Below are 26,670 nucleotides of genomic sequence, written 5' to 3' on the forward strand. Positions count from 1 at the left end.
AAAGCCACATCATTTGAGAAACAAGAGAACAGCAATGAGCAATGTATCCTCCTAGGAGAACAAAGCCTCTTCAGCTGTTGAGGTGAAGTCTCTCTTTGGTCTCACGGATGCTAACAATATTGCAATACTCAAGCCTCATTGGAAGCAGAGGAAACAAGACATAGGGAGAGCCTGTACTTCCCGGGCAAGGAACCAGATTCTGCAACTCCATTAGACTGTAAAGCCAACCGTTTCTTTAGACCTTTGTCTCTAGCTATGCCTTTCATCTAGATGTTGAATCGGCCCGAACACAACTAACAAGCCAGAACATCATGTTGTTTGTTCTTGTATTCAAAACAACACTAATGTCTGGTTTAGTTTCACTTGAGGAACTCGTTAGCAAAGCGAGTCTGAAATAAGTACTTTATAGTTTGGATTTCACAAAATGCTGCTCATATTTATTTCACAAGGTTGTCACTTTTTCAGCAGATATGATTCATACACGCATTCAAGCTTCCACACGATTTTCTTTTTGTATCCTTTCAGCGTGTCCTAGATTCGAGATTGAAAACATATTAGCGGCTATTTGTTTAGTGTAGTCGAGACTTCATTCCAAGGACCTCATGAATTGGAAGTCGCAGCCTCTGCCTAATTAGCCTACTCCATAATTATTTAGATCTTGACTAAATGACTTGTTCATAACAGCCAGAGCCCACAGCTCCTGCAGTAGTCAGGTCGAGGGTATAGGTATGCCGCCGTGAACGCAGCCCAGGTTTATGTCTATGAACCAGAGTCTTATTTTTGTTCCCAGTTAAAGTGTTTAGTCTGCGGAGTGTCTGGTGACCATCTCGCCGTTTGACATCCATCCATAGATCTCGGTTTTCAACACTTCATTATTTTTTTTATTTTTTTTTTTAACTGTCAAGCTGTGTAAAAGCAGATTAGGAGCATACAGAAAATAAAAAATATATATATCAAACTAAAGATAAAAGGGATATAGAACAATGGATGTAAATCTATGCTCTCAGTATGACCGTTTTAAATTGGGTAATTCAATCAATTATAGGTATTTGTTATGGTAAAATTGGCATAGGCAATTTGTGTTCTATTATATAAACTGTACTTGTTGCATTGACCGTTTACTGTCTTAGTTTTCACAAGTCACAGTTTAATGGAATAAAACAAATGTCATCTGAATTGAGGATACATTATTATTGTATTTTTAGGCATCTACAGTAGTATACTGGTGTGGATGTATTGTAACTAAGATTGGATGATTGTGTATGTATATGTGTGTGTGTGTGTGTGTGTGTGTGTGTGTGTGTGTGTGTGTGTGTGTGTGTGTGTGTGTGTGTTTACGTATGTATACCAGCACGTACGATAAACAATATGTCATCAATGTGTGCGAATGTTGCAACATATGTTTGTACTTGTATACTGTAACACTTTCTGCTAATCTGTACTAGTAATAGTATGTTATTTTAATGCTATGGAAGAATAGGCTAAAAGCGACCCCCCCCCCCCTCAAAAAAGAAAAAGACAAAAAAAGGGAAAGAAATGTAATCAAATAAAAAACAAACGTGCAAAAAGCCTCTCTCCTCACGCGTGAATAAGAACTGACTCAGTGAACGTGTGACTGGTTCCAGTGGAGCGGTGGCTGGTGGCTGGCCTTGGTGGGAAAACAGAGGGGAGATTAGGCCAACTGGTAAAGAGCCCATTTAGCAGCACGCTGAGCTTCAGCCAAATCCCTGCAAATCACTACCCGATGGTAAAGGTAGAGCGCCGAGGCCTCAGTCGGGATGATTCCTCTGCTGCATTGTGAGGTTTGACTCGTCCTCAGCCCCCTGATAAGTCCTTTCTACGCACAGTTGCAGTATGGGATTATTAGTGGACGGATGAATTATGAAATATTATTTTGGTGTCTTGTTATGGAAATACTTGGTCTACTTATGACCGATACGGCAGTGATGATGGTGCAAAGAAAGGTGGATAAAACAGCCTGAGTATTATTATTAGATTAGATTAAAATGTATTGTCATCATACAGCACGATGAAAAGAAGTTTGGCATCCAACCAGAGTGCAAATGTAACAGTGAAGTGCAATAGTAATATACAATGTACAGGTGATTAAACTGGGTATCAAATACATAAATTAGTACTACTGAGTATAGTGCTAATCAGATGTGTACAGAGCTGTATAATTAATATGTACAGTGATACAGGTCTAAAGACAGTATGGTAGTAGTCATACTGGCCAGCAGCATAACTAGTAAGAGTAGGTAAGGGATATGTACAGAGATAGCCTAGATATAGTATCTACAGATGTGTACAAAAGGATTATATGCAGGTATGTGCAGACAGATGTTAGATATGATCACATTTACCTTGGGAAATGATAATTCAATATATATAGATATATATATATATTAGGGGTGTAACGGTACACAACAACCACGGTACGGTACGTACCTCGGTTTTGCAGTCAAGGTTCGGTACGGGTTTTCGGTACAGTGGGGGAAAGTTTGGCTTTCCATGTTCCACTCAGGGGTGATGTAGTGTGGAGTAATGAATTGTACTTGTAGGGCTGTCAACGAATATTCTATATTGAAATTAATAATCGACTTGTAAAAGAAATTAAAAAAAAAATTTAATAATTAGATTGTGAAAAAAACAGCTCCCGGTGGGCGGTCGTTAGTGGTTAACATACCGTTGTATTCGTTCGGTACACTACACAGCCGTTCGGTACAGTACGGTACACACTGAAACGGTTCGGTACGGATACGTGTACCTTTACACCCCTAATATATATATAGGTTTTTGTACAAATATATACAAATACCACATTCTCCATGGTGTTGACCCTTTGTCAGGGTGTTTGTAAATGTTTGTCTGTCACAAACTGACTATGAAAGTCTATGCACTGGATGAGTACATTTACCTAACATACCGATATGGGCTAAATCTGGTGGGTACGAGATTGATTGATTGAAAACTTTATTAACAGATTGCAGAATGGGTACAATACAGTACAGCTCAATACACACCATTGTTAAGGGGATGCAGACCAGAGAAAGACTTTCATTCATGATGTTGGTATTAGTAAATTGTGGGTTTGTCACACTACTATACAGACGGTTCTCAGGGGCATTGCTTTAACAGCACTTTGCCCCCCCACCCCACCCCGCCCCCCAGCCCCGCCCCCCTCGACTTTCTCAGGCAGAATGTCTCATGAGGTTTGGATCTAATGGCAACACAGTTAGGCTTTAATCTATTAGCCTATTTCCTTTATGAGTTGAAGCAAGTTACTATTATTTTTACGATCATTTCCCTGTAAGGATGGTTGGGTTTGGGCAGCCCGGACCATCTCTTCAGTTAGGTTAACACATTCTTTGCCACGCTTATGTACATCATTATACCATCCTCTGCCAGCTCTATTTGTCTATGGAGAAGTTCCCCTTCTTTGCAGGGCTATAACTTTTTAAATTGCATTGCTAAATTGACATTACTATGGCCCATTCAACGCCAATTATCTATCGTTCAGGATGTAGGAACGTTATACTTTTTCATTCACATATTCATACTAAAATACGGTCTAAAGTATAAATATGTTTTTATCGTTTTCTGCAGCATTCTGCAGAACGTGATTTATAGCCCTAAATGCATTATATTGATGATCAAATACAGTTTGATAGCGATCGGTGCCAGATAAAAAATTTCAAATGGATGTGCTTTTAGAAGTTACTACTTATCATCTGATGTTGACCGGATGGGGGGGGGGTCGTTTATAATTCCGTGGCCAACGTTAGATGATTCATGTAGTGTCGGTCATTAGAGCAGTTTGTATCGAACACGGTAAAAATAAATGCTGAAACTTACCACAGTCTCCTCGGGCCGTTGGACGATGAGCGTGGAGCAAACATATTCCTATTATGGGATGTTGAAATATGCGATCCATCTCCAGGTTGTATAATAGTATATACGTCCAAATCATGTTTATCGAGTTATTGGTAACGGATCGATATCCATTGTGTCGCGCTCGAGTCCCGGGACCTATAGCGAGTGATCGGACCGAATTTGGATGAGCACCAGTTTCCGTTTCCGGTTTGGGCGATCCGCCGATCGGCCACCAGATGGCGCTCTTGAACCATTGGAGAGTTGAGAGGGGATCAACAGTAGATCTCAAGTCTCCGCGGGAGAAATATGATTGCGATCACAGATTTTTGAAATATTGATCTCAATGACGTGTTACGGCGTCATTGGCAGAATTAGCATGGCGGGGAATGACGTGTGAAGGCGTCCTTGGCGATTAAAGTGTTAATAAAGAACATTGGCTATTCAAGCCGGGTCCGCTACCCGTACATAGGAAACCCGGCAACAGCAGTCGACTCACTAAGTTAGCGACAGGGGCCCAAAACCCCACCAAAAAAAAAAAAAAAAAATTGATCAGTTCCCCGCAGCCGTGCGCTCACCGTTCCCTAAAGTAGTTCACATTAATGACCCACTCGTAAAGACGACATGGCTGAACACAGCGGTGATCCGGTTGTGGAGGAGGCTGCGCGCCGTCTGACGGCCACAATTAGTTTGACGTGAGTGTCAAAAAGAAAATCTACAAACGCAACACTTTCCATTTTCACCCTGGAGCAAGCGAGTGGCGGCGGGACGCGTACAGGGGGCCGGGGTGAGCTGGGAAATCAAAGACGACAGCGGGATGAATCAACTTACAACCCCCTTTTCAGACAGCCATCAATTAGAACCTCAGAACGACCGGTGTCCTGCTACCTGCGGGTTATCCCCCCCCCCCCCCGCTCTCGCCTCAAACGAGCTCAGACGCTAGTAGTTTGACATCACATTAGGGCCTGCGCGGTTTTGCACTAACCCACCAATATGTTTAGCCCGTTTCAAAGTAGGGGTTTTGTTTTTCTAAGATTTGTCGTTTGAAAACTCCTCAGACGTGAAACGTTCTCCCAAAATCGCTACAACAAGAAGAGGGGAAAGGAAAACACAGCCTACTTTAAAATGAACCACAGTCTTCCAGCTCAAACTCTATGTTTTGACAATACGCCACATTATCATTTCCATTTGAAAGTCTCCGTATGGAAGACCCCCCCCCCCCCCCCCCCCCCAACGGCACATACTTCTAAGCTCTGGCCGATGGCCACACTTTTGGGGGGGGGGGGGGGGGGTTTCAAAGAAAACACTGTGAGAAGGAGCCAATTTAGGAATACCACTGGTGCAGGCACAGCGGGGTGCCAAGCGCTATTTTCTACACACAATTTAACCATTTTGGGGCGACCTCCTCCATTTAAACACGAGAAGGGCGGCGTGCTGCGGAGAGAGAGAGAGGGAGGTGAGCGGTGAAACGGAGATCACAGTTGCCCCAAGCCGACCCCTAGGAGGTAAAAGAAAAAGACCCCCTACACCACCCCCCACCCCCCCTCCAGAACCGAACCACACCCTGCAAACACAGGACTTCTTAAAGAGGTTCCCACGGACAATGCAAAATAAAATTCAAGGACTTGATTGCCTAAGGCTAAATTCATGATATACCATCCGTTGCCAGCTCTATTTAACATGGAGAAGTTCCCCTTCTTTGCAGGGCTATAACTTTTTAAATTCTATTGCTAGATTGCCATTATTAGGGCCCATTCAAGGTCCTATATGTATTGTTCATTGTGTAGCAACGTTAAACTTTTTCATTCACATATTCATAGTAAAATATGGTCTAAAGTATAAGTATGTTTTCATCTCTTTCTGCAGCTTTCTCCAGAACGTGATTTATAGCCCCAAATGCATTATATTGATGATGAAATACAGTTTGGTAGGAATCTGTGCGAGATCAAAAATTTCAATTGGACGTACTTCTAGAAGTTTCTACGTATCATCTGATGACCGGATGGGCGGGGGATCGTTTATAATTCCGTGGGCAGCGTTATATCATTCATCTAGTGTGGGTGATATGATCATCAGAGCAGTTTATATCGAACACGTTCAAAAATATCGCTGAATCTTACCGTATCTTCCTCACGCCGTTGGACGATGAGCGTGGAACTGAAATATTCCTATTATGGATGTAGAAATACCCGGTCCATTTACAGGTTGTATAATAGTATATACGTCCAAATCATGTTGTTTATCGAGTTATTGGCAACGGATCGCTGTGTATTGTGTCGAGATCGAGTCCCGGGACCTATAGCGAGTGCCCGGAAGTAATATGGGTGAGCAGCACTTCATCCACATAACTTCCTGTTTGGCGCTTCTGCTGATCGGCCACCAGATGGCGCTCTTGAACCGCTAGAGGATTGAGAGGAGCTCAGAACAGTGTGTGAAGGCTGCGGATGGAAAATATGATTCCGATCACAGATTTTTGAAATATTGATATTAAAGACGAGTTACGGCGTCTTCGGCAACTTGAGCATGGCGGGGAAGGACGCCTAAACTCGTCCTTTGGCAACTAAAGTGTTAAGTACTTTTTCAAGCACTATTTTTCATTTTCAAGGATGTCACTCGAATGCTGTTTTTTTAAGCATCTTCTTGGCCTGCTTATCAGCTAGAGCATCACATCAGACAGTTCTGGGCAGATTTGATTAAAACAGAACAAAAAGAAACTATTTCTTGATTCAGAAAATGTTTTGATCATGGATGAAGAAAACATTCAATGCAAATGGTTGATTTGAATTTCAAGGACTTTTTAAGCACCTTGTTAAGAAATGGGCTTCACTTTAAGGACCTTGTGCGAACCCTGTTATTAGTCTATTGAGCAAAGTTTCTTTTGGCTCCTAAAAAAGATGTTACATTTCCTCACACTCGCTAGGTTTTGAGTGGAGAGAAGAAAAGGAAGTCTTACAAGTCACTCTATATTTGTTTACTTTGATGTTTTTTTGGGGGTCTTTCTTCTCCTTTTTATCTATTTTTTTTCTTCTCTTTTTCGCGGAGCGTCAGTGGGAACCTTGAGAGGAAGCCGTGCTGCACGTCTTGAAGGGCACCCACATCTGTTGTGCGTTAGCCGTCGGCCGTCAACATTGTTACTGGGGACCTAATTTAATATTTTCTCTGTTTTGATCTTCCACCTTTAATCACTGGCTCTGGGGAGGATCGGCTTTCCCCGAGAAATTGTTCGAGAGCCGAAAGAAAATGTTATTGCAGCATGTTTATGGAATCATACATGCGAAGAGAGGGGCTTGTGCAAAAAAAAGAAAAAAAAGATGCTGTCTATCTCAAGTTGTAAGAGAGAGAGAGAGAGAGAGAGAGAGAGAGAGAGAGAGAGAGAGAGAGAGAGAGAGAGAGAGCTGGAAGACGGGGGGGGGGAGAGAGAGAAACCACAACATAACTGTAAGCAGTCAGAACATTCCAAACTTGCAATTCCAATTTCTCCAAACGTTGGTTCGCCGAGATGGTTGGAGATGATATCTGCATTGCGAGGGAGACAGCGGTGGGGGAGGCAGGGGAGGGGGTAAAGAGGGCAGGCACCACAGGCGAGGTTAGAGTTTCTTGCGAATCAGCATCCCCTGCCTTTATTAAACCACCATTTCCAATATCAATGCGACTGGGAGGGGGGGGGAGCGCCGAACCTAACAAAAGTGTGGTTGTTGCGCGGAGCCGCTTTCTGACGGGCCTGTGTGTCTGTCTGCCACGGACCGGGGGGGGGTGGAGACATCAGGTACGGATCAGAACCGCTCGGGAGCCCCTGGGGAAACTCCAGAGCACTTCTTCAAGGTGCCTTTGAAGGGGCTTGTATTCATGATATTCATGTCGGGCCGCTGACCTCGTGCTGCACAGCGATAACGCCGCCGTGTCCCACTGGCTTCCCTCTCCTGTTCACCGGCGCGATGGCCTCGTCGCGACGCCAAGTATTCGCTAATTCGACGGACACAAAAAAGTCAACCAACGAACACGATTCTTGCACCGGATCTCCTCTCTGGTAAACAACAATACCCTGAAGACTAACAGGAGCACTCATTCAAGGGTACTAGTACGACTATGCGTGCACCTCATGGTAACAAAGCACCTCAAAGGCCCTAAAAACACGACTACAAACATCTCAAAACAAACTGGTCAGACTACTGCTTGACCTTACTCCTAAAACCCACCTCACCCCTGCCCACTTTGACAACCTAGGATGGCTTAGAGTAGAAGACACAGTACAGCAACTTGCAATGGGCCTGGTCTACAAGATACACTACATCACTAAGATACCCATGTACATGTCGAAATACTTCCCAAAGGTCAGTGAATTCCACGACCACAACACCAGAGGGAGTTCCACAAATCATGTTCAACCCAGATTCGGCTCAAACAAGGGACTAAACACGTTTCGCAATTATGCCACAACAATGTGGAACGCCCTACCCACAGCCGTAAAATAATGTGAATCCATACCCTCCTTCAAAACCGCTCTCAAAGAGCACCTACGGGTGGCTGCAATTAGAAACTGGCCCCGGTAAATGTCCAACCCCCACCCACCCACCCAACCCCCTCCAATGTACAGTTTCTTCCCCTTCGAATGTATATATTTTTTATTTATATGATATTATATGATATATGATTTAATTACAGTACTGTATATTGTGTCATGTCATAAATGTCCTGATGAATTGAAAATGGGGGACCCTGATGTAAACAAGACGAAAGTATTGTTTGCATCCTCTTAGCAGTTGTTTGTATTGAGCCATACTGTATTGTACCTATTCTGCAATCTGTTAACACAATCTGCGCCAGAAACTAGTTAACTCGTTATTACCCGCCATACGTTCAGCGCCAGAAACTAGTTAACTCGTTTTTTTGGGATCGTTATTTCGTTTATTCGCCATATAATAATTTATAATAATTCATAATTCATAGCTGCAGCCTCTGGTATACCCTTCAGATCCTGTCTGAACAGGCAGACGGTCAACACTGCCCTCTACTGCCATGCGGAGCTATTGCATCTCATTGAAAATGGGCTGGTGTGTTTTAGGAGCCGATCTGACCGCAGAGCGGAGCGGCAGAGCGAGCGGAGCGGCAGAGCGGCAGAGCGAGCGGAATTATGTAACCGTCCTCCATGATTTTCATTCGGCGCTTCAGCTCACCTGGCAGAGCAGCGGTCCTGCGATCCTGCGGTCCGTTGTTGACGAGTTCGAATCCCATCGATTTTTTTTTTTTAACGTGATTTTTTTTTTAACATGTATTCTTTCGCCGGTTAAGGTTAGGCATGGTTAAGGTTAAGGTTAAGGTTAGGCATTGTTTCGGAGTTGGTTAAGGTTAGAACGGTTAAGTTTAGGCGCTGTTAAGGAGCTGGTTAAGGTTAGAGTTTGTCTTAGAGAATGGCAATATTCTTTCTATGGTTAAGGTTAGGCATGGTTAAGGTTAAGGTTAAGGTTAGGCATTGTTTCGTAGTTGGTTAAGGTTAGAACGGTTAAGTTTAGGCGCTGTTAAGGAGCTGGTTAAGGTTAGAGTTTGTCTTAGAGACAGCCTATTTCCGCACTGCCGCTCTCCCGCGGTCACATGGTCAAATTGTCACATTCTTGCACTGCTGCGCTGTTAAAAAGCAACACGCAGCCGGGCGGGCGGGGTTTAAATACTCAGGCGAGCCAGTTCTATACAACGATGGCATCGAACAGTAACCCCGCCCGCCCGTCATTGTGAAATGGTTGGTAGTGTGGTACGGACCTCCACGAGCAGTATTTGGAATTGTGATCAGATATTTGGATTATTTCTTTTGCATTACATCAGATACAAGGTAACACTATATATAAATTTGATCGTTGATCTGACATTTATTTCTACCGCGATCACAGCTATCTGTGTGTAAGTGTATATGCTTATTACGTTGACTGCGGTGGGGGGGGGGGCGAGCGCCCTGCTACGACGGTCATTTCATGTATGCACAACGAGATATAATAATGATAATCTAGCGTTGATTTCAGGATGATTAGATAATCAGCCGAAAAATTATAACGTGATGACTGGATTACAGTAAAATGCCTTTTTCTCTTCTTTTTCCTGGAATTACTCAAAAGCACCCAAACCATACTCTATTCAAAGCGGTATAAAACGGAAATGTACGGATGAAAAAACAATCTGTTTTGGGCATGTTGACTGGAAGCAACTCACTGACAGTCGACGGCATTATTAGACCCATAGATATAATATAAGATATATTTTAAGCACTCGCAAATGTCACAGTCTAACAGTCTAACTAAAACTATATCCATTGAATAAAGACCTGGCGATGAAGGGGGATCAGCGCCCCCTGCTGCTGGCGGTCAATGTGTTAATAAAGTTTTCAATCAATCAAGCAAGAGGAGAACGCCGGCCGCGTTAAGAATGCCGATGTGTTATTTAATTGGACTAGGCACGTTTTGATTGATAATTCATCATAACATATATGACATACATGACATACAGATAGACAGTACTGCTACATATATACATTTATGACATACCAGATTTACAAATACAGTACTGTTTTTGATACAAAAAGTCTAAAAAAGAGAGTATATACATTTGACATAGAAACTGTACATTGGAGGAGGTTGGGGTGGGGGTTGGGTAGGCGGGGTGGGGGAAACTGTACATTGGAATATCGACGAAACCTTACTTGGTCCCAAGAAGAGGGTCTCGTGTATTATTGGGTTGACATTTACTGTACAATCGATCGTCGTGAACTGCTAGCGCTGCAACTAACGACTATTTTGATAATCGATTACTTTGAATAATTGGATGAAAAGAAAAAGGTTTACTTTTATGCTAAAAAAAATTATATTCCTCATCTTGAACAATTCTCTTTCAAACAACTTGCAAATTGACGGTTAATCAAGAATGCAAACATTTGTTTTCAAGTCTTCAGTTTGAAAGGAGATGAGCAGTTTAAATAATAATAAACAACAGGCTTTGCTATACATCAAATGTCTTCAACAACAGGCCATGGAGGTGCATCATAACCTCAACTTTTTTCTTTTTCTTTTTTATAATAAACTATTAGTTGTGGATTAGTTGTTGCAGCCCTATGAGCTACTCTCTCTCTCAAAGCCAGAAACCACTCAGACATCATCAAGTATAAAGTCTAGAGCTGCTCCGACGATGAATAGGAGACTGATTTTGTGGACTCACATCATTTGTGTTTTCTTTATATATTCTTCTTATACCCAAATGAGCTTTAAACAGAGAATAAACACATACTCAGAACATTCTCAATGCCATCTTTACCATCTCTCCCAAAGCATCGTCTATGGAGCAGCTTCAGACTTAATACTTGATGACATCACACATTTGACCTTTAGCACTGATTTGTGAGTTTACTAACATTTGTGTACCGTCTTAGTATACCACAGGAATAAGTTATTATGCATTCTGAAATTTGGCGTAGTTCCCCTTTAAAGGCTGTAATGTCATCAAAGAGCAACCTCTCAGGCGCTCCAGTAGCACACCACTGAGTCGCGAAGTGGTCGCCCCGGGTTCGATTCCCCGACCCGGTGGCCATGTGCCGCATGTCTTCCCCTCTTCTCCTCCCGTTTCACCCTCTCTCCTCTATCGGTCCTGCGTGGCCGCTGTTGGTCCTGCATGGCCAAAAGGTCCTGCGTTGACCAAAAGGTCCTGCGTTGACCAAAAAAGGTGAAAATGCTATAAATAAAATCTTTAAAAAAATTTAAAAAAGAAAAGAGCAACCTCTCTAGGCAAAAGTGCCCCGCTTGGTATTGGACTTTGTTTACATTTTTAGTTTTGGTCTGATGTGTGGGTTGGAGTTGAGTGGGGATAGGGATATTGTATTACTATTGCAGGCTCTGCCAAGAGAGGTCTGGAGAAATTCACAATATAATAAGTTACTAAACTCCAGCCAACACACCAGACCAAAGAAATATAAACTCAAAAACCAAGTGGGGTTATTTTGCCTAGATGTCACCGTTTGATGGCATTACAGATTCTATCTTTAACACAATTTCTAAGGTTCAAGACAGCAAGGAGGTATTTTCACATTGACATATCACTGCCAATTTTTTTTTGATTGTGAGGTAAAATAAATAAAATAATGAAAAATAAATTTTAAAAAGAATGTCAGTAGGGGGGCTGGGTAGCGCAGTGGACTAAGCACTCGCCTACCACCGCAGAGACACTGGGATCTAATCCAGCCGTGAGCGGTACCTTCGGCTTGGTCAGTCGTCCCTACTAACACAGTTGGCAGTGTTAGCGGGTGGGAAGCCAGTGGGATATGTGTCCTGGTCGCTGTAAACTGTGACTCCTACTGGTCGGTCGGGGCGCCTGTTCAGCGGGGAGGGAATTTGGGAGAAATAGCTGAACCTCTGCACGTGTTACGTTCCCCCAGTGAAACTCCTCGCTGTCAGGTGAGAAGATGCGGCTGGCGACTCCACGTATCGGAGGAGGCATGTGGTAGTTCTACACCCTCCCCAGTAGGACTGAACGATTAATCGTTTTTTTTATTGAAATTGCGATTTGAAATGATGCACTTAGCAAATCGCAAAGCCTGCGATTTGGGACAAGTTATGCAGCGAGTCTGATTCAAGGTTTCTTCTTGCGTGCCACTGCCAGTCATGCTTACCAATCAGAAGTGCTGTGCTCTCATTGCTCACCAATCAGAAGTAGCCAAAGGTAGCTACGTATACGCCCATCAACAACAGCTCATGAAACGTCCGTGTGTGAAGACATTACAGCATAGCTCCAGAGTGCTTTGGTCGCATTTAGCGACCCGAAATAAGTCCCAGCTTTTTCCCCCCGTGCAGTAAAAACTCCAATGCTTCTAACTAGGGCTGACCCCTATTAGTCGACTAATCGGTCGAAAGGAGCCGTAGTCGACTGCCAACCTCTTAGTCGAATAAATTTTTTTTCTTTTTTTTTTATTACAATTATTTAATTTTTGTATCATTCTTTCCAAAAGAAAAAAGAGGCCTAGAAGCGTGGCTAACGCTAATGGCACGCATACCAGAGGCTAACTGCCTAAGAAAACAGGCACAGAGGCACTTAAAGAGGATTTCACCCATCTAATGAACACACTAGACTAGACAAATATCAAGATGTATCCATCAGTGGACCAATTGCATGCTTTTGCAGAGGACAAGAAGCCTTCAGTCGACTCCTTCAGACATTAAGCACCCCCACCGCCCAAATGGAATGATAAAAATTAGGGATGTCCGATATTATCGGCCGATATCGGCATTAAAATGTGATATCGGAAAATATCGGTATCGGTTTTCAAAAAAACTATATATTTTTTTTTTTACATTTCTATAACCTTTATTTACCCAGGCAAGCAAGTAAGAACTAATTCTGATTTTATTTATTGTCAAAAGTATGCATAATGTTGTGTTAATTCCACAACAAGAGATATGTAAGGGATAATGTATAGCTACGAGGTCATTGTCGCAAAATAATTGACCGACACGGAGTTTAAAATACCGAGCCGCTTCGGCGAGGTGTTTTAAACGTCAGTGAAGGTCAATTATTTTGCGACAATGACCGAGTATAGCTATACATTATCCCGCTTATTACATGGCTAACTTACTAACAATATACCTAATTCATTTTACATCGACTCGCAACACTGGTTCTGGCTGCGTTCTGGCTCCGCTCGTCGCTCCGCCCCCTGTCATCGCCGGCAGCAGAACACCGGCAGTGTCTAATTGCACTGAAACAGTGTGTGTCAGTGGGCTTGATTGCGAACAGCTGCGCACAGCGGTCATTATTGAAAAAACAGCGGTCATTATTGAAAAATAATGACCGCTGTCGGGGGGCTATTGACCAATCACAAGCAAGCATTTCGGCGAATGTGAAAACGCCATGTAATAAGTAATGTTAATTACCTGAAATTATTCCATTTTTTGGGGGGGGAAACCCTGCATATATCGGTATCGGTTGATATCGGTATCGGAAATTAAGAGTTGGACAATATCGGTATAGGTAAAAAATCCAATATCGAGCATCCCTAATAAAAATATATATATATTATACTTTTTTTTTTTGTCTGTTAATAGTCGACTAATGGCAAATGTTGGCCAATCATAGTCGACTATCCAAATCCTTAGTCGGGGACAGCCCTACTTCTAACAAGCAATGCATCCTCGTCATTCCTGATGCCCACTAACGTTAGCCGCTAGGTTAGCTAACACAGTCACAGACAGAAAATCGTTATGATTTTATTACCGTGTTTACGTTTACGTCTCTTCTCTCTTCTCTCAAAAAAATTTGTAGGAACGGTTTGGGAGAGGAAAGTAGGGAGGGGTTTTAGATTGTGTGTTGTGAAGTTTAGACTTCAGAGAGAGTAAAGTACATAAAGAAGGTACCGTTGGGTACCGGTATCGATTCCCAGGTAAAAGAAACATTTCCAGGCTCGGTGTCCCAAGCCACCCCAGCGCATAGGCCAGATGCAAGCCGTATTTTACAATAAACCTCCATTGGGCTGCTTTAAAAATATATATAATAATAGCACATTTAAATCGATATCGCAATATCGGTCAGAAAAATTGCAATTAGATTATTTCCCAAAATCGTGTAGCCCTACTCCCCAGGCCAACAGTTGGGCAATGTGCGCAATGTGCGACCAGGAAGGGAATTGGCATAATGACAATATTGGGATGGGTGAAAAATACAGAAAGCCCAAAAATATGGGCGGTTAGGTGGCGTAGCGGAGATTGCGTTCGTCACCAGCCCCGGAGCGCCTGTTCGAATCCAGCTCACAGCTCCGGGGTTGTCACCAGCTTGGCTGGCCGTTCACACTAATACAATTGGCTGTATTAAGAGGGTGGGAGAAGCTGGCGGGGTGGGTCCGGGTCGTTGTAAACAGCGACTCCTACAGTTCGGTCGGGGCGCCTGCTAAGCGCGGATAGGACCTGAGTGGGATAGTGTGATCCTTCCACACGCTACGCCCTCTCAGGGAGGATCCGCGCTGCCAGGTGAAAAGAAGCGGTTGATTGGCTGGACGTGTGTCGGAGGAAGCACGTGATAGCCTCCACTCTCCCAGATGATCTGACTGTGGGGGGTAAGTGCGCAGCGACCAGGAAGGGGAATGGGAATTGGCATACGACTAACATTGGGATGGGAGAAAATCGGAGGAAAAATGGAGGGGGGAAAAAAAGAAAGCCCAAAAATAAATTGAATAAAAAGAAAACAAAGAATGCCAGCATCAATGAGATCAGCAACAAGTTAAGCGCATCTATTAAACCAAGTGTCCTCTATTAAACTCACTTCCATGTTTGATCTCAAATTAAATAGGCCTAAACAATTGTGCCCTTTTTAATGTAACTTCACTTATCTCTACCATTGCACAACATTGATTTCATAGGCTACCCCTTTTCATTATCTGTCAATGAGATGCTCATTAACTGGGATATGATTCACCTCCTAGTGGCCATTATGAAAGTAAGGGAAAATTATTGTAAAATATAGAGACTACAACGGCTTATAGCCTAAATTGATAAAAGAACAAATCCTAATGCTTATCACAATAGTAATGTCTTCCATATCACCCAGCTCTATTTAATGTACACATTAATGTAATGTACAGACCCGTCGCCCTGACCTCTGTGGTGATGAAGTCTTTTGAGTGCCTTGGTGCTTACACACATCAAATCTATCACAGACCCTCTCCTCCTGGACCCCCTGCAGATCACCTACAGCGCCAACAGGTCTGTAGACGACACTGTCAACATGGCACTCCATTTTGTCCTCCAGCACCTGGACTCTGCAGGAACCTACGCCAGGATCCTGTTTGTGGATTTCAGCTCTGCTTTCAATACAGTAATCCTGGCCCTGCTACAGGACAAGCTCTCCCAGCTGAGCATGCCCGACTCCACCTACAGGTGGATCACAGACTTCCTGTCTGACAGGAAGCAGCACGTCAGACTAGGGTTGTCACAATACCAACATTTTGGTTTTGATACTATACCAATATGAATTTCGATACTTGGATACTTTTCCTCAAAATCAGGGAAACACTCTCAGATGTCATTATTGTTCTTTATTTTAAAACACAACAATGAACAATGACAATAAATAAATTAAATTAAAAGCAATGGCATTCAAAATGCTGGAGAACTTTTTTTGCACTCAAAACAGTAGCTGTACAAGGTTTCTGAACCCAGCTTTCTCAACTGTATATATATTGGAACTTTGTCCATACAGATGAACTCTGCGACTGCCCTGTTGAGCCTTTTATCATCTTTGGACTAATTTGTGTACTTAACACTTTGAGTGCCAGCGACGTGTTATGTCGTTATTTCATGCCCCCCGTTGAGTGCTGATGACGCGAATTGTCGTTTATTTTTTTTATTAGCGATCTGAATTCATATTTCATCAACCGAGTCTCCCATTGGTACAGCAGCCCCTCTAGGAGCTCCGATGGGAAAATACCGCCCCCTATCATCTATCCCTGTGTAACTGCAGGCCATTCGATTAGACTGGTGGATCTGTGGGGGGGGGGGGGGGGGGGGGGGGAGCCTACTGGCTCCACTATGCTGGCAAGGGATCTGATGAAGAGGGAAGTGATCGCGAGATGGAAAGCAGCCTGGAATATATATTTACAGCAGCCTATAATCAATCAATAAACGCGATCGATATTTGGAATGGCGATCAGGAATTGGAATAATCTTTTTGGAGAACATCTGATCTAAGGTAAGGAGTCTATGTTACCAGTTTTAGGATAATCTGAGCTATTTTCACTGAGATAACAGCGTGTCCCGTATGTGTAGGGATGGGTACCGAATTCGGTACTTTTGAGGTACCGAACCGAAACACGTCGGTACTACCGAGTATCGAATCAAGTGAGAAACCGAATTTTAAAAAAAATAAAAAATAAAAAAAATCTTTTTTCATTAATTTTTGTTTTACTTTTTTTTTTTTTTTTTTTACTTTTTTTTTTTATGTCAACGTTCACACGCACAATATATGCTTACCTAGGATTTGACTTGATTCAACAACAAAGCAGTCGGAGCAATGACAAGCCGAAAACTGTCGAAATTGTAGTTATTTGAAGTTTGGATTTTTTTTTTACGACTGAGGTAGGTAAATTAAATTTCTTGAGACTAAAGTACCGAAAAAGGTACCGTTGGGTACCGGTATCGATTCACAGGTACCGGTACCGGTTCAAATGTGAAAGGTACCCATCCCTACGTATGTGTATATGTGTGTGTGTGTGTGTGTGTGTGTGTGTGTGTGTGTGCTGTTGAAGAAATAAGACAATCGATTTCTCAGCTCGCTTCTATAGCGTGCATAAGTACACATATACTATCGATAATCTAGCGTTTATTTGAAAACGATTCATAAATAGGCCGACAAATGACATCGTGTCTAGTGTATTCGAGAATATTCCAATAAATGCCGTTTATGACGGAATCTTTCTATTTTCCGGAAATTTTCGAGAAAACTATAGCTTTTCGAAATGCTATAAAAAGGATATGAAGGATATTTCGACAATGTTGACTGCAAACAAGTCATTGATAAGCGACGGGCAGATTAGACACATAGCCATAATTTAAAACATAAAACATAGATTATGCGTTTTTAACGCTATCATTGAAGTGGATGCTGGCACTCAACAGGGTTTTCATTGTTAAATGGCCGGCACTGAAAGTGCTGCTCAAAAAAAGTGGAGTTTAGGTTGCTTCTGAGTGGGGGGAGTCACTCTGTGAGCCAAATGCAGCAGACTTCTGTAGTTAAAAAAAATTCAAGGGGTAGAAAAAGTATGGTTGTATTATTATACATTTGTCATAGCAGAGGGCCTAATTAGTTTGAGATACCATATAACCTAGAAAACATTTTGATGAGTGAGACTGATTATAGCCTATCATAATCTAGAACTAGGTTATGTCATATTGTAGGCTGTTTAACAAAAATAAAATAGATTTCCGTTGTCTTTATACAGTATGTATGAACCATTAAATGGGCAATTGTCAAATGTCACGTTTGTGACTAAGCTATAGAGATGCAGTGTGCATCAATTCATTTCTGTTGTGGGTAGGCAACAGGGGATGCTGTGTTTATTAGCCTTCAGCACGGCAGTTTAGGCTATGTATAGCTTATTATTAGGCTTTTCAATTTATTTTCTATTCTTGCTAATAGCATTGTGGACATTTTCTAATGCTCGTATAAGGAACTGTAGTCACAAGAGCTAGCATAGCTCGTCCAACGAATGTTGGCATCAATGGCATGACTACAGTACTGATAGAAGCTACTGTAGCACGTAACGTTAGTTATCACAACCATCGGCAATCGCAGTGAGGATCTTTATTGATTAACGTTAGCTAGCACATTTTGCATAGAATAAACTCGGCTAACGTTAGCTTATATAGCTAGCGAACTATAATTCTAGTTAAAGCTAGCTAGCTAACGTTAATCAATAAAGATCCTCACTGCGATTGCCGATGGTTATGATAACTAACGTTACGTGCTACAGTAGCTCCTATCAGTACTGTAGTCATGTCATTGATGCCAACATTTGTTGGACGAGCTATGCTAGCTCTCGTGATTAGTTTGTTGTTCTTCATTCCAGAAGGTTGCTTCCGGTAAACTAGCGCAACGTCACCACTGACAGCAGCGCTGTGCTCCAATAGGAAGGCATTCGCATGCATAAATGAATACATTTAATAATAAAAAATACCGTTTTTTCCCCAAACGCAGTATAGTATCATTTCGAACACTCTAGTACCGCGGTACTATACTAACCCTACGTCAGACTGGGGAAACACACCTCAGACTCCCAGACAATCAGCAGCACAGGTTCCCCCCAATGCTGTATTCTTTCCCCTCTTCTCTGCTCCCTTTATACCAACAGCTGCACGGTCCAGTCATCAGTCCGTCAAGCTCCTGAAGTTCGCGGATGACACCACCCTCATTGGACTCATCTCTGGTGGGGCTGAGTTCACCTACAGGTGGGAGATTGACCATCTGGTGACCTGGTGCAGCCAGAACAATCTGGAGCTCAATGCTCTCAAGACACTGGAGATGGTTGTGGATTACAGAAGGACCCCAGCCCCACTCAACCCCATCATCACCCTGTGACTCCCCAGTGGACATTGTGGAGTCCTTCCGCTTCTTGGGAACCATCATCTCCCATGACCTCAAGTGGGAGCTGAACATCACCCCGGTCACAACCTGTTTGAGACACTCCCCCTCTGGCAGGAGGCTGCGGTCCATCAGGGCCAAAACCTCACGCCACAACAACAGTTTCTTCCCCTCTGCAGTGAGCCTCATCAACAAGGCTCGGGACCCTCACTGACACCACCCACTGTGATACATTAACACACCCCTACTGGACTATATACTTGCATAAACAATCAAAACATACTTGTTCATACTTTGCTGATTCATACTCTTTGCCCATAACGGCCCAATTGCACAGCCCTACTAATTATCCCATCCGATCCCACTGTATTGTTATTTCATTCTACATACTTGACCACAACTTGCCCAGTTGTACAGCCCTGGCCTATTCTTATACCTTTATTTTTTAAACTTTATTATGTTTTACTTATAATTGTACTATATTCTATTGTGCTATATTTAATTTAGTTTATATCCCATTTTATTTCATTCAACCTCTTTATTTACAGTTGTACAGCCCTGGCCTATATTTTATTTCATAATTATATTCTATTATTGCTTAACTTAGTTCATATTTCATTTTATTTGTGCGGCTAGGTGGTGTAGTGGGCAAGGCGCTCACCACCAATGCAGGAGACGCTGGGTTCGAGCCCAGCTCTCCGCATTGCTATCAGCTTGGCTGGTCGTTCATATTAATACAAGTGTTAGGGGTGGGAAAGCTGATGGGTGGGGATCGGACGTTGTGGACAGCGACTCCTACAGGTCGGTTGGTGCGCCTGCGCAGCAGAATCAGGAAGCGACGGGGGCGGCGTGTCCCTCCCACGCAGACCCCCGCCGCTGAGAGATTGCGCTGTGCAGGTGAAAAGATGCGACGGCTGCTTCCTCGAGTACCGGAGGGGACACGTGATGTAAGGCTTCGTCCACATTGCAGCCGGCTTGTGGGAGGCATGGCCTAACAGCGTTCGAGACAGGGGAGGGTAGAATTGGACGATACGAAATTGGGATGGGAGACAAATTGAAAATGGGAGGAAAAAAGAAGATCAAAAATATATATATATATTTCATTTTATTTTACTCCACCTCTTTATTTTATTATCTGTCTGTTAATGTCTGTCCGTTAATGTTGCACCGAAAACGACCAAAGCTATTCTGATTCTGACATTGTGGAAACCTATAACAGTGTAAAGTCAACTTATTGTGGGAAATAAGAACAGTTAGAAAGGGTCAAGCATAGGTCTGATGTCTTACGTTTATCCCCAGTAAGAAAAGGAATAAGATGAACCACATTTCAAACTTTCTGGCATTGAGCTTCTTCCCCCAGGTCATCAGAGCCTTGAACACTGAACTCTCCACACACAAGCACACATGAGCACACACACACAACACACAAACTGTACACGCTCACACACTAGCAGCCACTTTAACATGAGTACACACACACTCATGCTGTACACGCTCACACTTATGGCCACTTTACAAAAGGAAAGGTCACTTTAAGAATAGTATAGTATAACTTGAGATTGTAAAATATAGCATTGTAACAGTGTACATAAAGACCCAGTGCCTCATCCGTATCTAACAGTGTATTGCACTACCACAGGACCTAGCATGTCCTACCATGCTCTGTAAATAACTCATGTACATATACCGATATGCCCTACTTTGTTTACTTGTTTTATTGCACAATGTCGTTGTTCTATTGGATTCTTATTATATATTACTATTGTATTATGCACATCGTTGCGGGCAAGACCCCCCGCATTTCATTGTATACTTGTATGCCGTGACAAATAAAACTCTTGACTCTTGACTTGAGTAACTATATGGCAGTTGTGGTGGCAGAATAATAATCCTCCCCCATTCACCCTGTGTCTCACCCAGTGTTGCGTTCCTCATATCAACACTGGTTGCACGCACGCTAATGACGCCAAGTGCACGCACGCTCCCGGGGCGCGTGCGCATAAATGTTCCCTCGCATAAGGACAGACTAAAGACAGTGCCTAATTGCCTCTATTTGATGATGCGCCTGCGAGTTGGCGCATCAGTCGAGTGCAGCGCATTCCTGTGTGCACGCGCTTCTGCTCACAACTTTGGTTGCACGGCGTGCAACCCCGTCCCATGAGCAACGCATCACTGGTCTCACCTAACCAGTGTTGCGTTCCTCATATCAACACTGATTGCACGCACGCTAATGACGCCACGTGCACGCGCGCTCCCAAATGGAATGTAATACATTTCAAGTTGTGTGAATGTTTCTGAGAACGTATTTAACACACCTGACGACCGGCGCTATTGATATGCAAAGGCCATCAGGATGCTCAATGACTATGTAACATCATCAACTAGGGATGCCCCGATCGATCGGCCACCGATCGTTATCGGCCGATTCAGTATAAATATGCGATCGGTGATCGGTGATAATGCTTTATTTTCGCCGATCATCAAAACCGATCTCACTCGCTGTCTCAGTTCTGTCTCAGACACCGGGTTGTGCGGCGTCTGCTCATCCCTCCAGCCCCTCCCGCACGCATGTAAACACGGGTCTAGTCTAGTCTAGTGGGACGGCGTCTCCCTGAGCTAACGTTACAAAATGACCCAGTCAACTATTCACTTTTAGTTTAATACATGATGAGGCATTGTCTAACCGAACGGTATCTAGCCGGCTAGCTACCGATAGCTCCTGATATCAACAAATGCTCCAGCAATAGTCTAGTAGAGACGTACGTATGATACCTGTTAGCTCTCGTTAGCGCAAGTTAGTTCACTGTTCAAAACGAAATGTCCCATTGCAGCGCAGGAGAATCCTTGCCGTAGCTCGAGGCTACTCGAGTATAGGGTCCAGGTGCAGCTCCGGAGAATCCTGGCAGTAGCTGGAGGCTACTCGAGTACACACAGACAGTGGAGCTTGTTGCGTGGTGGCGATGTCTCGCAGATAATACAAGTACAAGTCTAATTATATAATATATATATTTTATAACAAAAAAATTATATAAAATAATTTAAAAAAAATTTTTTATCAAAAACGATCGGATCGGTATCGGCCGATATGGCTCACGACGATCGGTGATCGGTATCGGTGGCAAAAAACATGATCGGGGCATCCCTATCATCAACCCATCCATCTACACTCATTGCACAGTGCACACACATCCACATGCACACACTCACTCTAAACTAAACACTCACCTTAACACTACATTATATTTATCTAAATTGTTTATTAAAAAGATTTGCACTACATTCATTCCACATTTGCACCTTGCCTTAAAAGTGTTGTACCTCATTAAGTCTGCATTTGTACCTCATTGTCTTTCATTGTACTTAGGTTGTACTTTAGTTGTATATTGTATAGTGTTATTCCTCCTTTACTTTTTTTTTTACTGTATGAAGCACATTCTCAGGGGCTCATACAGAACCAAGCATTTCACATGGAAGTACACATACGTTTATATGTGACAAATAAAAACAAATGTGACCTTCATTGATCCGGGAGGATTCTCTCACACAGTCCTAGAGATGAGCAGACACAGTGTGGGCCATAAGGTGAACACAGCTGAAGGAATAGGTGGTGGGCCTGCTGTGCTCATTTAAGACATAGGCTAAAGCCTAAAGCCAATAAAGCTTGGTGTATCTGCCCAACCATACTGATGTTTATTGAAGTAATTTTAGGACTTCATCAAATTATAAAGGAAATATGGCATATATAGCAAACACAGTTTAGCCTATGTATCAGTATCTAGGCCTGCCCCGTCATTGTCCATTAAACGGTAGGTTTAGTCTTAGTTGACCGATTTGTTAGTAGATTACTCCGTTTTTATGTATTCTTCCATACTGAATGGAAACATTTAATGAGCACATCTCTGGTAAGTATGAGATGAGAGGTTCTTTTGGATTATTGCATGTGGGACATTCACATTTTTACAGATTAGTCAATTAGGCTAAATCAACTATTCATTTGTCAACAAAGTCCTGAGTATTAATTTGATTACAAATGTCTTAAGTCAGGGGGCGGTCAGGTGGCGTAACGGAGATTGCGTTCGTCACCAAACCCCGGAGAGGCTAGATTCGCCTGTTCGAATCCAGCTCACAGCTCCGGGGTTGTCACCAGCTTGGCTGGCCGTTCACACTAATACAATTGGCAGTATTAGAGGGTGGGAGAAGCTGGCGGGGTGGGTCCGGGTCGTTGTAAACAGCGACTCCTACAGTTCGTCGGGGTGCCTGCTAAGCGCGGATAGGACTTGAGTGGGATAGTGTGATCCTTCCACACGCTACGCCCTCTCAATGAGAATCCGCGCTGCCAGGTGAAAAGAAGCGGTTGATTGGCTGGACGTGTGTCGGAGGAAGCACGTGATAGCCTCCACTCTCCCAGACCGACTGTGGGGGGTAAGTGCGCAGCGACCAGGACGGGGATTGGGAATTGGCATAACGACTAACATTGGGATGGGAGAAAATCGGAGGAAAATGGAGGGAGAAAAAGATCAATACAAAAAGAAATTTAAAAAAATTTCTTAAGTCGGGCGGCTGGGTGGCGCAGCGGACATTGCGCTCGTCACCAACGCAAGAGACACCGGGTTCGACTCCGGCTGTCGGCGTTGCCTCCGGCTTGGGCCAGTCGTCATACTAACTCAATTGGCAGAGTTAGCGGGTGGAAGTCAATGGGTGGTAATCTGGACGTTGTGGACAGCGACTCCTACAGGTCGGTTGGGGGACGCCTGCACAGCAGAGACAGGAAATGGCGGGGGTAGTGTGAGCCTCCCACATGTTACACCTCGCCAATGAGAGTCCGTGCTGGCAGGTGAAAAGATGTGACAGGCTGCCTCCTCGTGTATCGGAGGGGACACGTGATGCAAGGTTTCTATCCTCCCTACAACCGACCAGTGGGGGGCATATGCGAGCAACGTTCAAGACAGGGGAGGGGAGAATTGGCACAGCGGGTAATTGGGATGGGAGAAAAATAGAAAAAGAGGAGAAAAAGTGGATACAAAAAAATAAAATGTCTTAAGTCGAGGACAGCCCTACCAGTAGTTGTTACAGCCACAGCCTTTCTCTCAGCAGGTCCCCGCTACCATTATGGGCCCCTCCATGTTCCCGCTTCACCCTCAGCCTGCCTACCTGGGCCGGTCTACACACCTGAGACACATCTCATCATCACTGAGCCAGGATAACAGGCCTGCACCCCTGCCACTCCTGGTCCGAGAGTGTTGTTTCACCTGTCTTGGTATTAGGACTCTTATCTGGATCTCTATACTCTATATATTTATAGTGTTTTTGTGAGCTCTGTAGCCTGCGTCGTTCTAACCCCTGTTCTCCTGTGTGTAGGATCACACACCTCTGGCCTGCACCCCCACCCTTGGACATCACCAGCCTGGACTATCGCAGGACCTCATGGACGACACCCCTCACCTGTATTCCCTCACTGCCTGCCTTGTCATCTACAGGGTTTTACCGCATCATTATCCTGTGCCTTGTGTTCTGCTCTTGGGTCCTATAGACACCACCCTAACAGTAATGTGAGGATTTTTCTGATATACTGTACCTAACTCTGTAGCATGTAGCCTAACGTTATGGCTGAAGTCATTGAATGAACAAGGTCTACAGTGCAATACTGTATGTGTGGAACGAATGACTGAACAGTAAGAAACAGTAACGATGTTATGATTCACACATTTCTTGACAGGTCTTTCTGCTAAGGACTAACAGTAGACTTGGACTACAACTAACCATGATTCAGTTATTAATAAGACCAAAAGATCCAAGCATTCAGAATAGATTTAGAACAGCTAGGGGCCATTTCAGTTTCTCTATACACAATTACCTTGCTAACAGTGATGCCGAAGACCACAGTATTGCCAATACACTGATAATGTACAAAATAAACCTATGTTGTATAATAATATTTTGCTATATTTATTCAAATTACACTATTTTCATGTTACTACTTGGTAGCTATAACTACGATTTGCAACCGTGAAGATGATGAAATGTGCGTAAATTGAAAGGTGGTTTGGTTTCCTCTCTACACTACACCCCTGCTCACTCATTTATGTGAATGAATGAAAACTTTATTTAACAGTTTGCAGAATGGGTACAATACAGTACGGCTCAATACACACAATTGTTAAGGGGATGCAGACCAGAGAAAGACTTTCATCTTGTTTACATCAGGGTCCCCCATTTTCAATTCATAGTGACATTTATGACACACAACATACATGACACACCTAGGCTAGGATGGCTTAGAGTAGACGACAGAGTACAGCAACTTGCAATGGGCCTGGTCTACAAGATACACTACACGACCAAGGTACCCATGTACATGTCAAAATACTTCCCAAAGGTCAGTGAATACCACGATCACAACACCAGAGGGAGCTCCACAAATCATGTTAAACCCAGATTCGGCTCAAATAAGGGACTAAACACGTTTCGCAATTATGCCACATCAATGTGGAACGCCCTACCCAAAGCTGTAAAGGAATGTGGATCACTACCCACTTTCAAAACCTCTCTCAAGGGACACCTACGGGAGACTGCAATTCAACACTGGCCCCTGTAAATATCCTAACCCAACCCCCTCCAATGTACAGTCATTTACCTAGTATGGTTGTCAATAGTCCAATGTACAATTTTGTTTGTTTGTACAGTGTCTCCCCCCCCCCCCCCCTCAATGTACAGTTTTGCTTGTTTATACAGTGTGCCCCCCCCCCCCCCCCCAACCACCTCCAAAGTAGATAACCCAGTATGGTTGTCAATATCCCAGTGTACCCAACCCCCCCCACCCAACCTCCTCCAATGTACAGTTTCTACGTCAAATGTATATACTCCCTTTTCCTGACTCCTTCTGTATCACAAACAGTACTGTATTTGCAAATCTGGTATGTCATAAATGTATAGATGTAGCAGTACTGACTATCTGTATGTCATGTATGTCATATATGTCCTGATTAATTGAAAATGGGGGACCCTGATGTAAACAAGACGAAAGTCTTTCTCTGGTCTGCATCCCCTTAACAATTGTGTGTATTGAGCTGTACTGTATTGTACCCATTCTGCAATCTGTTAATAAAGTTTTCAATCAATCAATCAATCAATCAATCAATTCAATCAATCAATCAATCAATCAATCAATCACATCATGACATACAGGTATATAGTACCTAGCTAGCTAACGCAAGCATTGAGCAAATGACTGGCTGTGTTAACTAACGGTACTTATTATATTACAGCTAACATGTCATTGGCCAACTATATATAATAATAAGTAAGTTACTGTTCAGTATATGTTTAGCTGTCAGTGTGAGATCGTGTCAGTGTGGTGGTCATGTCAGACTAGCAAACTTAGCTTAGCTGTGGAGACACTCACCACCTCCTTCGCTTTGGGAGAAAATCCATTCTTGGGTTTGCTCCGCTTGAAAATTTCATCTTTAGTAGTAGAATCGAAGCCAACACCTATGGCTTTGTTTCTGGTTTTGACCGTTTTCACGCTGGCTTTGAACAGTAAAGTGATATCGACAGCCATCCTGTGTGTGCGACGCGCCGCTAACTGGTGTCAACAAGGCGACACGTCACCAGGGTTCACGTCATCATCCCGCGACGCACTGAATTTTCCCTGAGACGGCCGAGAAAGCCTTACGCTATATCTTAAGGTTTTTTAACTGTATGTGTTGC

General features: G+C 43.3%; 1 protein-coding gene across 1 annotated transcript in view; it reads right to left on the minus strand.

Annotated features, from left to right (window-relative positions):
* Positions 1 to 26,541, minus strand: part of stx18 (syntaxin 18) — a 54,125-nt gene extending 27,584 nt beyond the window's left edge. Inside the window, exon 1 of the mRNA XM_084316292.1 lies at positions 26,366 to 26,541. Coding sequence (XP_084172418.1) covers positions 26,366 to 26,521 — 156 coding nt within the window. The 5' untranslated portion in view covers positions 26,522 to 26,541. The remainder of the gene's footprint in view (positions 1 to 26,365) is intronic.
* Between the last annotated feature and the right edge of the window lie 129 nt (positions 26,542 to 26,670).

Source organism: Notolepis coatsorum (assembly GCF_963971535.1).
Source record: "Notolepis coatsorum genome assembly, chromosome: 6".
NCBI classification, from domain to species: domain Eukaryota; kingdom Metazoa; phylum Chordata; class Actinopteri; order Aulopiformes; family Paralepididae; genus Notolepis; species Notolepis coatsorum.